Consider the following 14683-nt stretch of genomic DNA (forward strand, 5'->3'; position numbering starts at 1 on the left):
ACAAACGGAACACTCTGTCCCGGCCTTCTCATGCTCGCATCAACTGTTTCTGCTTCACTACTCGAGGTCGAGGAGACGAATGGGATGCCTGGGATGAAACAACCATGCATGTCCTTTTGTCCTTGTACATGCATAATTTCTGTTTCACAGTTTCATGGCCCTATCTATCGTACGTGCAGGGGCAGGCAAGTGGTGGACATGGACAGGGGGGGTGGCGTGCCAATTGTTGTGTCCACGACCAGTTGGCCGTCCCCTGTCACCACGCAGTGCGTGCGCGCGGGCGACCGTGCGTGCAAACAAACGGCCGTGGCGGTGGCCGAACCGAAACAGGAGGAGGACAAGCGCAAAGCTAGGGAACGGAACATGTGGTTGGTGTAGGCGCAGGGGTAATGTAAACCAGCAAATGATTGATCCTTGTCGCCTGTGGAGTGTGAGTGGAGCGAGCAAAGCACAAACCACAAAGGCATGGAACCTGGAACGCCTGGGCTGGCTGCACCCGAAATGTATCAGCCTTGTCGACTTCAAAGACACCGCCTTGTCGACTTGTATCAAGCCTGCTGCAGCGCTGCTGAAAAAGGCTTTTTAGCTGGTCCTGCTCGTTGCTTCCATGGTTCCAGCTTTGGCCTCTCCACCGCTACCTGGAACCAAATCATGCTCGCACTCGTAGACTCATAATACTGCTGATCGAATAGTCGTTGGAATGAAAAGAGAACGGTCCGGTCTAAAATGTTTCTTTAAGAGTCTATTTGTTTGTCTTCCGTGGATGTAAATAGTGTTCGCTAATTTTTTATAAGAAAATTAGAAAAATAAAAACACTATTGACAGACAAAAAAAATATGACTTATTATAAGACAAACGAACAGACAAAAATAAGAATGATATTATCAAAAATGAATATATCATCACTATTATATCCAATACACCGTGTCAATACTCAATGGTACTTCCTCTACCCCAAGTTATAATAAGGCATACACCGTGACAATACTCAATGGTACTTCCTCTACCCAAAGTTATAATAAGGCATTTAAATATTTCTAAATTCATAGCTTTTATTATGCATCTAGATGACGTTTTGATTTTTTAGATTCATAGCTTTTATTACGCATCTAAGTATAACATATATGTTGATTATATAGTAAAAGCTATGAATCTATGAATATCAAAACATCTTATAGTTTAAATAAAATGGAGGGAGTAACCGATAATGCATAGCCCGAAACGGTTACGTTATACCGTACCTAGAAATGACAAGCTAAGTTTCCAAACATGTTTTACTTCTTTTTTTATTAACAAACATGTTTTGCTATGTATACAAGTTCACATATATGTAATCCGTGATAGATAATAGGTTCCAAAGAACACAAAATTATGGGAGTGTGCGGTTCCAAAAATGATAAGTCGTTCGGAAAACGGTAGTAACCATAAAATATTTTAGAGTTTTAGGAACTAAGCCCCAGTCTTTTAACTGATAGCCAAAAGACGGTAGAAACCATTACCAACTTATCGCTTCCATACTGTTATGGTTGTCGTTTTTGTTTTCGTTTCCGTTTTCATTTTTTGAAATCCACAATAAAACCTAGAAAACAACATGTCACAAATTGGAATGTTTCATTTCCGCCTCTCTGTTCATTTTGACCTCGCGTCCTCGCCTATTATCGTATCGGTTCGGCGATGCCTGATGCAATAAGCTCCTGGCCATAGTAAGGCTAGTCTTAATGCATATTTTATAAGAGTGTTATGCATATTAAATAAAGTGTTATACAAACAAAATTGCTAATTTGATAAAATCATTAAATAAAGAAGTTTTAACCGATGAGAGAAGTTTCGTCTTCGTAAAACTATACATTTGCGCTGGCCCTTGGCCAGCCGCTTCGATCGGGCCTTTCGCGCGTTGGTGCATGTCATGTGCCGAGTTCCAAGCTGAACAACAACCTAGTGGCTACTGTAGATGTGATCTCTCGCAGTACTACTACTCATGGCGCCCATGCAAACCATAATTGCCCTGTCTGCGTTACCACGCATTTGACACAGCCCTACGCGCGGAGCCGTACCTACGCCCGCTTGCATGCGTCCCATTTGCGCCCAAGTGTTCGTTACTGGTAATTTCACAAGGAAAAATGTAAAGTGCTTCCACGCCATCAGAGCAGGGATAGTGGCGGAAAACAGAGCAGCAGGCCAGCCGCATGTGCATGGGGAGCCTCGGGCCCCTCGGCGTCGGCGGTGGTAGGACTGCTGTGCCTGTACCGGGAACAAGGACGGCTCGGGCACGGGCCACCGTTTCGACGGCTGTGGCCACTGCCACCGCCAGAACCAGAAACCCGGCGCCGGCAGGGCAGGAGTCCTCCTCGTCCATGATTGATCTGATCGGCTGGGCGCCGCGCTGGTCCATGGAGCATGGCCAAGTCAGCAACGATCGTCGTCTGCACTACAAGTACCACACCACTCTCGTACGCTGATGTGCCTCCGATCGATCATACCGCCAGCCCAGGTGAGCCAGGCGCCAGCGACCGGTCATTCGATCCATCCGGTGCCGTGCATGGATGATGGATTAGTACACCCTCCGCGCGCGCGCTAACCCATCATCATCATAGGCCTTGTTTAGATACACCCAAAAACCTAAAATTTTACAAGATTTCCTGTCACATCGAATCTTGCGGCACATGCATGAAGTATTAAATACGGATTAAATATAGATAAAAAGAATAACTAATTGCACAGTTTACCTGTAAATCACGAGACAAATCTTTTAAGCCTAGTTACTCCATAATTAGACAATGTTTGTCAAATAAAGACGAAAATGCTACAGTGTCAAAATCCAAAAAAAAATTGCATCTAAGGCCTTGTTTACTTCTCAAAAAATTTTGCAAAATTTTTCAGATTCCCCGTCACATCGAATCTTTAGACACATGCATGAAGTATTAAATATAGAAAAAAAATTAAAACTAATTACACAGTTTGGTCGAAATTGACGAGACGAATCTTTTGAGCCTAGTTAGTCCATAATTGGACAATATTTGTCAAATACAAACGAAAAAGCTACGGGTGTCGATTTTGCAAAATATTTTAGAACTAAACAAGGCCTCGACAAGGCCGGGAAAAAAAGACGAAAGGACGGCGGCGTTGGTTGCCGCGGCCGCGGTGCCCGAGTACGTGAGGCGTCGCGATCCAAGGAGCATGCAGCGTACGTACGTACCACGTACGACGACGACAACAACAACAACACAGGAGAGGAGGAGGCCGGCCTTGGAAACGCCGAGACAAGATCCGGGAAATGAGTGCGCACTATAAAGCCGAAGCCCGGGAGCCGGCGGGTGCGGGGACGGGGATCGGGTCGGGCCCCGCGGCCTTGTTTCCTACTGGAGTACACCAGAGAAGGACGAGCGGTCCACACGCAGCAGGCCGGGCCGCCACCAATTTGACCGTGCTCCGTCGTGCTTTCTCCTGGGGCGGGCTTTCTCCTCCTGCTGGCCATCGCGTCCCCTCCCCCCCGCCACCACCTTTCATCTCCCCATGGCAGTCCCCGCCCGCGCGCTCGGAAGTCGGAACAGTGTGCTGTGCCCCCGGGCCCTGTCGTAGCGTCGCTGTCGCGTTGCTGCAGGGGAGCACCACCCCCGGGGTGCCACAGTAGCAGAGCGAGCACCGCTGTCCAGCAGAGCTGCCATTGTGGCCGGCCACCACCACACCAGACCGCTTCGTGTCCTCCCTTGCCTTGCCTGGTTGAATTGGCGATTGGTCCCCGGCTCCTGGCCTCTGTAACCATCATGCGTAGCTCTCACACCGCAGGCGCCGGGCCGGGCCTCGCTCCTTGCGTTGCGTCGCCACGAGCACGAGGGCGTCTTCACCTTTCCATGCCTTCGGAGTTCGCGACTGCCTTTTTGGTTATCGGTGACCGCCCACAGCGACCTTTCCCTGGACGGCCCATGGCCCGTGCTCCGCCCTGGAGGTTTGTGCGGCTCCAGCCGAGATGCAAAATTGCAACGCCACCACTGGTCAGTGGGCACGACCCAGACGTGTTTATCGCTAATAGTCAAGTCAAACTGTGCTCTGTACTTACAGGTAGGAGTACGGACGTGTGTCGCCTTGCCCTGACCAGTGTGCCCTGCACACCCACTCAACTGACAAGATGGTTACTGGCACTGCATCCCCCAACCACCCAAGGCCTTGTTTAGTTCCAAAAAATTTTGCAAAATCGACACTGTAGCACTTTCGTTTGTATTTGACAAAAAATATCCAATCATGGACTAACTAGGCTCAAAAGATTCGTCTCGTCAATTTCGACCAAACTGTGCAATTAGTTTTTATTTTCGTCTATATTTAATACTCCATGCATGCGTCTAAAGATTCGATGTGACGGGGAATGTGAAAAATTTTGCAAAATTTTCTGGGAAGTAAACAAGGCCCAAAATGCGTCGTCGTTTATGAGGGTGAGCGTCAGTACTGTGTGTTTCTCATCGGAGTTATGGACACCTTCTACCTTGGCCTTGTTTACTTCACCCCGAAATCCAAAAAGTATTCAAGATTCCCTATCACATCAAATCTTACGACACATGTATGAAGCACTAAATATAGACGAAAACAAAAACTAATCACACAATTTGACTGTAAATCACGAGACGAATCTTTTGACCCTAGTTAGTCTATGATTGGACAATATTTACCACAAACAAACGAAAGTGCTACAGTTCCGAAAACTTTTCAGTTTTCTGAACTAAGGCCCTGTTTAGTTCCCTACCCAAAAATTTTTCATCCATCCCATCGAATCTTTGGACACATGCATGGAATATTAAATGTAGATAAAAAAATAAACTAATTACACAGTTTAGTTAAGAATCGCGAGACGAATCTTTTAAGCCTAGTTACTCTATGATTAGCCTTAAGTGCTACAGTAACCCACATATGCTAATGATAGATTAGAGCAACTCCAATAGCTTTGCTATTCTTATTATGAAAGCTTTTTAGAATTTGTATAGCAGAAAAATAGGCTCCAAGAGATGTGCTATTTGGTTTTGTAAAATAGAAAGTTTGCTATTTCTTGATTTTCGTTGGCCATATATAGCCTACCACTGACACTAGCTATTTGATAACAAGACTGTTGTGGACCTCTTATTTTTTAAGAAGTTGTCTATTTTACAAAATGGCTAAATATTAGAATTTGGCAACTAATTTTAGCCAAGCTCTTAGAGATGCTCTTAATTATACTTAATAAATTTGTCTTGTAGTTTCCTGACGAGCTATGTAATTTGTTTTTTTATTAGTTTCTAAAAACCCCTCCCGACATTCTTCCGACACATCTGATGTGACATCCAAAAAATTTTCGTTCCCAATCTAAACAGGCTCTAAACAAGGCCCTTCACATGGATGGGATGGTCATGGTGGATCATTGGAAGCATCAACGAGTTTTACTCCTAGACATGTCATCACACGCTGAACATTTCAAAAATCGGATTGCACAACAATGCCGGGTTGTTCAGCAACAACTGACGAAAGTTCTGCTGCATGAGCTTATGAAGAAACACGATCAAAGAAAGGGGCGGTGATTCGATTTGACGAACACATCAACAAATCCAGGTGTACTCCTAACATTTGTTAGCCTAAGCAAAGTGCCCACATGAACAGACAATACGTCAAGGCCAGCAGCACGATCAGACTCAAATTCCACAGCACGATTTCCAACTTTATGATCAGTTCTTGTTGAAACTACACACGCACACGCTAGGAACGGCAGGGGGGAGTGAGAGAGGACGAGATCTACACGAGGCGAATCAATTCAGCGAGATGGGGATGATTAACCCGCCGGCCATGCTGCAGCTTCGAATTTCAATTCGCCGCCAGTGGAGCTGCCGAAGCTGTTGCCTCTGACGATGACGATGGTATGGACAATGCCGACGCCGAGGAGTTGCCGTTGCCGTGGACGGTCACGTGGCTGGGGGGCACGACGGTGATGGTCTTGGTGGAGGTCGTCGTCGGCCGCAGCGCCCTCATGGGGCTCGCCAGCGCCCACGCCCAGCTCCGGTGGCTCCGGCCGGCCGACCTCTTGGTGCTGCCGCTGCCGACGCTCGCGCCCTCCGCTGCGGAGAGCCAGTAGGAGGACGACGCGGGGCCCAGGCCGGCGAAGAAGCCCGCGCACTTGATCCGGTGCTGGTGCTCGTACACGTCGTCCTCCTCCTCGTCGTCGTCGTCGTCTGCGCCAGCGCCGCCGAGGTGGCGCAGGCCTCCTCCGCCGCCGCCGCCGCCACGCATCTTGTGGGGCTTGGGCTCGCGGTGGGACTCGACGCGCCGGAGCGTGCAGTCGCCGAAGCCGTTGGAGAGGCGCTCCAGGAAGTCCCCGGAGAAGCTGCGGCTGCCGCAGCCCACGGAGCGCGACCGCGCCACCTTCCGCCCGAAGGAGGAAGACGACGACACCTGGCTCTGGCTGGGGCTCTCGGGCTCGCCGATGGCCTCCAGCGTCCGCCCCAGCGTGGACGACGTCCCGCCTCGCGGCTGCTGGTCCTGCGCGCCCGCGGTGCCGCCGCCACCCCTTGACGCCCACGCCGCCGACGCCACGGACACCGACTTCCTCCTCGCGGCGGCGGCGGCGGCGGCGGCACCCGTGTTGGTGGTGTACGTCGTGGAGGCCTGGTGCGCGTAGGCGGAGGAGGACGAGAGGGAGAGGAAGGACCAGAAGCTCTTCTTGCGCGGGCTCTCGGCCGCCAGCGACACCGACGACGCCGACGAGTAGGCGAACTGCTCCAGCTCGGGCCTCGGCGCCACCGACTTGCTCCGCTTCAGCCCGCCTCCTCCCCCCACGGAGGCAGCGGCGGAGGACGACGACGACGACGAGGAGGAGGTCGTCTTCTTCCGGTGGAACGACATGAACTTGCGCGAGGCGGCGGCGCCGGACGGGTGGAGCAGCGGCGGCGCCGGGGGCTCGGCGGCGCGGCGGAACGACGGCGGCGACGACGGCGACCCCGACGGCGGCGGGTGGCCGCCGAGCGGGAAGAAAGGGCTGGACTTGGAGGACGACACCAGGCGCCCCAGCTTCTCCTGCAGGCAGAAGGCGCATATCCCCCCGCCGGCGACCGCCGCCGCGGCGGCGGCGGTTGCTGGCCGGTACGGGTGCTCGCTGCAGTACTGGACGCCGTCCAGCGGCGGCGGCGGCGGCGGCGGCGGCGCGGTGCCGTCGTCCTGGTCCGCCGCGCCCGTCGCCTGCTTCTCCCCCATGGTTCCTCTCCTCTCCGGTGACACACGCTCGCTCTCTGTTGCCTGTGTTTCTTGACCGGCGGACCGGGCGGAAGGGAGGATCTAGCCTGAGCTTTCAGCTACACCAAGCTCGGTACTAGACGATCCCCGGCATTAGCCGGTGGATTATTTCTGGCGGTGCTGGACGCCACTGATTTGCCGCCTCCACCGCTGGACTGTGATCCGGACTCGAGAGGGAGGGCGGCGGGTGACGGACGGAGGGATGGAGAGCTGCAGCTGTACCAGACGAGCACTGCAGGCTGCTGCAGCCTGCAGGGGCAGAGGAGAGAGAGAGAGAGAGAGACTGATGAGAGTGGACTGGTCGTCGTGGTGTGGTGTGGTGTGGGAGTGATGGGTCCTTCTGCTCTGTACCTCCCCTTGTGTTTGTCCGTGTATGTGGCGCGCGGGTAGAGCGGGAGGGGAGAGGCCGGGTGCGGGGCGCCATTCGGTTCGGCCATCCCGACCCATTCCCATGCCATTTGGGTTTTCGCGGGGGGCGCCTTTTGTTTATGCGGGCCGGGAATACGAGGCCAGGCCCGGTACTGGGGAGGGGTGGTGGCAGCAGCAGCTGGTGCGGTGCCCGAGCAGGAGGCCACGTGGGGGAGGCTACGGCGTCTCCTGCTTTTCATGCGCGGGGCCGCTACGTCGTCACGGCGTCACGCGTATCGTATTCGTACGTACGCTAGGGCTTCGCATGCTGTACACATGTAGGAGTACTCGCTCGCCGCGGGGGCACCACAGCGACGTGGCCACTGTTGCCTTTGCGCCTCCGGTCCCGAACGCCATCATTATAAGTAGAACTGTACAGTATATTAATTAATTAATTAATTAATTGCGGTACAAGTACAAACGAGGCACCTTGTCTTATACTAGTACGTGTACGTACGCAAATAAATCAAAGGCAATCCACATTCATGTGAATTTTGGGTTTCAGGCCTAAATCCATGTCAGAGACTAGAGTGGGCTTGGTACTACTTGTACTACAGAGCAACAGGTTGCGTATGGAGTACGTACGTAGGTCTCGCGCATGTACAGTACTCCTACATACAGATGTACGTACGGCTCAGAACAGGCTTTTTTTTTTTTGTCTACTTTCGCTTTGGCTCACCTCCCTCCCTGCGTGGCGGCGTGGCAACGTGCCATGCCCGGGCCGCCCGCCGGAACGGGCATGCCGTCCCATCCCATGTTCCCGTGGGCGGAGGTGGACTGCGACTGCGACACTGCCTCGCCCGCCCATGTCCATGTGGGAGTGGGATTGACTCGTGACTCCCCCGGTTAATCCGTTCCCCTACTGGGCCTTGTTTACTTCTAAAATTTTTTATAAAATAGTAATAGTAGCATTTTTGTTTTTATTTGATAAATATTGTCCAATTATAGACTAACTAGGCTCAAAAGATTCGTCTCGTCAATTTCGATCAAACTATGCAATTAGTTTTTATTTTCATCTATATTTAATATTTTATGCATACGTTTAAAGATTCGATATGACGAGGAATCTGAAAAATTTTGTAAAATTTTTAGAAACTAAACAAGGCCCTACTACCCTATACTACAAATTCCATCCTTCGTAGCAGGCAGCAGCAACGTGCAACTGCTCCTGTAGCTTCCTCGCGTTTACATCCACGGATGACACGAATCCACTGGCGCCGGTCTCGCAGCCGCATGCATGTGCCTACCTCCATAAATAAACAACTAATCGTATGTATACATGTATGTATGCGGTTGATGCAACGATTACTCCCTTCTAATTCTCCTGATGCGAGCAGACATAAGCCGACAGGACAGCTACGCTGAACCAAGTTCTTGTTAAATTAACCCAAAAACCAAAAACTTTTTAAGATTTTTCGTTACATCAAATCTTGCGGCATATATATAGAACATTAAATATAGATAAAAACAAAAATTAATTACACAGTTTATTTGTAAATAGCGAGATGAATCTTTTAAGTCCAGTTACTTCATGATTGGACAATGTTTGTCAAATAAAAATGAAAATACTATAGTGTTAAAATCAAAAAAAAATTGAATCTAAACAAGGCCCAATTGCATGTTCCATTTCACAGAACTGTCCAAAAACTAGCCTTGTCCTTTGACTGAATCTTTTTTCGGAGCCTCCTTTGGGGCTTTGACTTTTGATTTACCTTCGGCCCACTCGGCACGCAGCCCATGCAGCCTGCTGGCCCGTGCAGCCCATCAACCGAGGACAACATTTGCTCAAAAAAAAAAAAACCCCGACGACAACAGTCTTGAACTGTGACTCTGTGAGTGGTGGTTTGTTTTTTCTTTTCCCCTTCGTTTCGGTATTGGCATTTCCTTTTTTTTCTTTTTGCGGAGTGGTAATCATATTATTGATTATTTTTAGCCTATCAAATCGTGCTTCAACACGGTTTAGAAGATTTTTTTTGCGAGAAGCACGGTTTAGAAGATTATATGTTACATAAATATTTAATAGTTGGTGAATAAATTTAGTATGTGTAAAACTAATCAAAGTGATTGTCTCTGCTCTCATTACGTTTATTCCCTCCTACGGTACTCCATAATACCAATTTGGTTGTCATAGATGTATAAATTAATCTATATGCATTTTCTATCTTTGTATTGCACCTATCTAGATATTTAATATGTATTTAGTTGACCCAAAGTAACGGTTTACACAATTTATTGCCATGAGAAATGAGATACTAATATAACTTAAAGTGAATTAACACTGGCATATGCTTTAAATTTAATAATGTTTTATCTTAGTTGTCGGTGTTTTTACCTCAAGGCTACAACTAGTAATCAATGTATTATACACATTAAATCAAAGGGGGTAGCATAACAACACATACTCGCTCCATCTCACAGTAGAAGTCATGGTAGGATACGTGCAGGTCAAACTTTCTTAACAGTGACTAAATTTATAAAAAAATACGTGCATTATTTATATCTTTAGAAAAGTTTATTATGAGAGTATATTCAACGATTTATCTAATGATACTAATTGTTAATATTCTTTTATACATAATTCGTCAAAGATTTAAAAAGATTGATTTTTCAAGAAGCAAAGACTTTTGTTTTGGGATAAAGAGACTTCTATGGTTATACTGGTTCAAGGAATGGTGCCCTTATAATGTTATATATCGCTTGTGCATCGTATGCTCAGGTTAGTTGCAAGTAGGAGATCACAACTAGTATTGTTTATTTAAGTATTGCTATGGTTTGCTGATTAGGGGATCCTTACCCCTCCTCGTATAGCTCGAGGGGTAAGCCGTAAGGCTACGGATAAAGCTTGGTCTGATCGGTTTGCATGCTGATTTTCTAGTCGATTACAACGGACTGAGTCAATTTCTATATTTATATTTTGTCTAGTCGTGTTAGCTAAGTCGATAAGGTACTCTGGGTCTGGTTCGTCTTGGCCAGTTAGCATGGCGTATCCCCTCCTATGGAGTTGTTTATTACATCGGCGAGGGTGCCTGGTTCCCGGGTTCAATTACAAGGAACAAAATCAATTCGCAATATTCATTAACTTATTTCCTCATCATTACCACGTGTCAATTCAGGCTTTAATTTTTAAAATATAATATAACAAAAGCATACTTTTACTTCATTATAAAGCTTCAAATATACATTATTCTCGTAGTCCTTAGAACATATAGTAAACAATACAAAAAATACTAAAGCAACAAACTGATCTTATGTTCTATTGAAAAGCATCATTCACTGACCTTATGTTCTACTGACCATAAAAGCCGTGCGCATACCCAAGGTGACGACGTGTTGTCGTTTGACTGATAAATCATAGCAGAAAGTACTGTTTGTTGATTTATTGTGAGAGAAAAATACTGCTGGATGGCTAGACTGATAAACTCAAGCGAACAAGGCGACGGCAGAGGAAAATGAAACGTTACGGGCCAATCTGTACGACTGAGTCACCCAAGCAGGCTGGTGGGTTAGGCATGGCAGATGGCCATGGGCCTTACGTTGGGCCAACTCCAATTAACAAATTATTGATTGCAGTCTCAATAGAGTTTTATGTAAATTAAATATGCTGATGTAGTGTTATAGTAATAAAGAGAGATGATAAGAGTTTCATGGAAATAGAGAGAGTTTTGTCACATAAAACTCTAATGCACTATTTCTAAAATATAGATATGTTGAAAACTTAATCATAAAACTCTCATTGAGTATGGCCTTACGCCTTGTTTAGTTCACCATGAAAACCAAAAAGATTTCAAGATTCTCAATCACATCGAATCTTGTGGCACATGCATGAAACATTAAATATAAACAAAAATAAAAACTAATCACACAGTTTAGCTGTAAATCACGAGACGAATCTTTTGATCCTAGTTAGTCCATGATTGGATAATATTTGTCACAAACAAACGAAAGTGCTACAGTACCAAAAACTTTTTTTCAGAACTAAACAAGGCCTTAGTGTAATGTGTATATTTCGAGGCCCTGAACAGTCACACATTTTGCATCTGCTAATGTACGGGCCTGGTCAATTTTATGCTAACTATTTAAATCTCACCTAACATAGTTGCGTATGGATGTCTCTAAAAAAAACATATAGTGAAGTAAAATGATGTTTATTTGCGTTAGGGTGATATCTAGTAGGGCCTGTACAAGCCAACACCAATCGAGTAGCTAGATTATTCATTTCCTGCCCTGACTAGAAAAAGGTTGCAACCATATTCGTCTTTTGGATCAAGTTGTCACATGTGCTCATATTAACTAGGATCAAATATAAGACGATTACATGACATTTGTGTTGTCGTCAAAGTCGTATGAACAATTAAACCTCTACATAGTGTGAGTGTGAGTTATCATCATAGATTAATTGTAACAGATAGCAGATCATATACTAGTAAATAAGCATCAAATTGATACCGTATAAGTAAATTATAATCCATGCACCATAATATAAAACATGATTTTATATTAAAATACGAAACTTGTTTCACATTTTTTTGAGCCTCATATTTTCAAAAAAAATAGATAGTTTGTTGAAGATTTATTTCTATATATTTTTCTTTGGTAAAGTCTAGTTGATCCTTGAATTATCAACAAGTCTGATTGGCCTCTATGTGGCTGATGTGGCGCCTCGTCGGCCCAAATCGTCTTGAAAACCACTAAGAGAAACAATTATTTTCAATATTTAAACGGTAATCCTACTTGTCGAGCGTCCGTCCGCATCGGACGGACCCACTCCACCAAACGAACCAGTGAAATGACACGACGCACCTCGTGGCTTCTTTATCCACCTGACGCGCCCTGGCTTCTTATCCATTCGTTCGACGCCCACTGCTTCCGCTGCCTTCGTTGCTGCTCATCAATACAGAGACACAGTCAGATCCAGCTCGCTTGTTTCCTCTCCCTTCCTCCCTTCTTCCCTCCCTCCGACCTCCAAGTCACACGAAGAGGAGGGCGATGGCAGCGACTTCCAGCGAGCCGCACCATCTGAAAGGTCCTAATATGGCTAGAGGGGGGGTGAATAGCCTATTAAAAAACTACAAACTCACTAGAGCAAGATGTTAGTAAATAACAAAGCGAAGCTTTTTGCTCTAGCTCTAATGGGGTGTTTGCAAGCCACCTATCCAACAATTCTAGTTGATATAATCACTAGGCACACAAGAGCTATGTCACTACTTACACTAGAAAACTACCTAAAGTTTCTATACAAGTAAGTAAGCTACTCTAGTTTGCGGGAATGTAAGAGAGATGGTTCGAACTTTATACCGCCGCGTAGAGGGGATGAACCAATCAATAATGTGAAGTCCAATCACCGGGAGAAATCCAATGAATCAATCACAATGGAGACACACAATTTTTCTCCCGAGGTTCACGTGCTTGCCGGCACGCTACGTCCCCGTTGTGTCGACCAACACTTGGTGGTTCGGTGGCTAAGAGGTGTAGCACGAACCTCGTCCTCACTAGGACACCACAAGAACCCACCCACAAGTGAGGTAACTCAATGACACGAGCAATCCACTAGAGTTACCTTTCGGCTCTCCGCCGGGGAAGGTACAAGACCCCTCACAATCACCGGAAGATGGCCACGAACAATCACCAACTCGTGCCAATCCTCCTCTGCTGCTCCAAGCCGTCTAGGTGGCGGCAACCACCAAGAGTAACAAGAAAACCACAGCTAGAACGATCCCCAAGTGCCACTAGATGCAATCACTCAAGCAAATGCACTTGGAATCACTCCCAATCTCACAAAGATGTATAATCTATGAAGGAGATGAGTGGGAGGTGTTTGCTTAGGCTCACAAGGATGTCAAGTATGCTAGAATGCCAAGAGTGTGAGCCCCAAGCCGGCCAAACACGTATTTATAACCCCTCAAACAAATAGAGTCGTTGGCTCTTTCACTGGGCGAAATACGGGGTCACCGGACGCTCTTAAAGGGGCACCGGACGCTCAGCACCAGCGTCCGGTGCTCCAACGTCAGCCGTGTGTCAGAGTCTAACGGTCACCTGTAGTGCACCGGACGCTGAGCAAGTTAGCACCGGACGCGTCCGGTGCACACCGGACTCATGCGCAGAGAGTTCCGCAAACTCGCAGGGTCACCGGACGCAAGCCACCGGACGCACCCTCAGCGTCCGGTGCTCACCGGACTCATGCGCAGAGAGGGTCGCAAAACGCCCGCACACCGGACGCTAACCACCGGACGCTCCAGCTTGCGTCCGGTGCCTGGCGTCCGGTGCCTAACCCTAGCTGAGCCAGGCAGCCTGCACACCGGACGCTCAGACACAGCGTCCGGTGCCTCTGAGCCAGCGTCCGGTGAGTGTTCCTCAGCGAGAAACACTCCCGCGACTTCTCCAAATTTCCCACCGGCGCAATAGAAAATATGCACTTCATTTTCTCGAAAAGCGCCGAATCCCGCCTCGCAAGCTCGGCGGGAGGGAGAGAGGAACCCATCCTCTCTTTACCCTTGAAACTCCACCTCCTTCTCAAAGTGTGCCAACACCACAAAGTGTAAACCAACTTGTGCACGTGTGTTAGCATTTTCACAATCATTTTCTTTGAAGGAGTTAAGTTAGCTCACTAGGTTCTAAATGCATGCACATGAACAATGACACCTAGTGGCACTTGATAACCGCTTAGCCAAAGAATTTCCCTCTTTATAGTACGGCTATCTATCCTAAATGTGATCACACCCTCTATGCTGTCTTGATCACCAAAACCAAAACCCTAAGCAATACCTTTGCCTTGATCTCCATAGAGTTTTGTTTTTCTCTTTCTTCTTTTCCAAGTTGAGCACTTGATCACCTTGTGGTCATCACCATCATCACCATGATCATCTCTTGCTCCATCACTTGGCATGTACCAACCTCATTAAGTTTACACACACTTAGCATAAAGGTTAGTACTAGGGTTTCATCAATTATCCAAAACCAAACTAGGGCTTTCACCATCTCTGCCTCCCTCCTCCTCCATGTGACCTCCACGCCATCGAAGATGAGCCTCTCTCTC

The 14683-nt window shown here is 47.5% G+C and overlaps 1 protein-coding gene across 1 annotated transcript; it reads right to left on the reverse strand.

Moving 5' to 3' along the window:
• LOC8059615 (suppressor protein SRP40) lies at positions 5546 to 7963 on the reverse strand. Its single transcript, XM_002453875.2, has one exon. The coding sequence runs from the start codon at positions 7201 to 7203 to the stop codon at positions 5821 to 5823; it is 1383 nt and encodes a 460-aa protein (XP_002453920.1). The 5' UTR covers positions 7204 to 7963; the 3' UTR covers positions 5546 to 5820.

The sequence above is a fragment of the Sorghum bicolor genome, chromosome 4 (genome assembly GCF_000003195.3).
Source record: "Sorghum bicolor cultivar BTx623 chromosome 4, Sorghum_bicolor_NCBIv3, whole genome shotgun sequence".
NCBI classification, from domain to species: Eukaryota; Viridiplantae; Streptophyta; class Magnoliopsida; order Poales; family Poaceae; genus Sorghum; species Sorghum bicolor.

Bases quoted from the DNA above. Each gene is read 5' to 3' on its own strand.
- LOC8059615 (XM_002453875.2), bottom strand. From the start codon at position 7,203: ATGGGGGAGAAGCAGGCGACGGGCGCGGCGGACCAGGACGACGGCACC.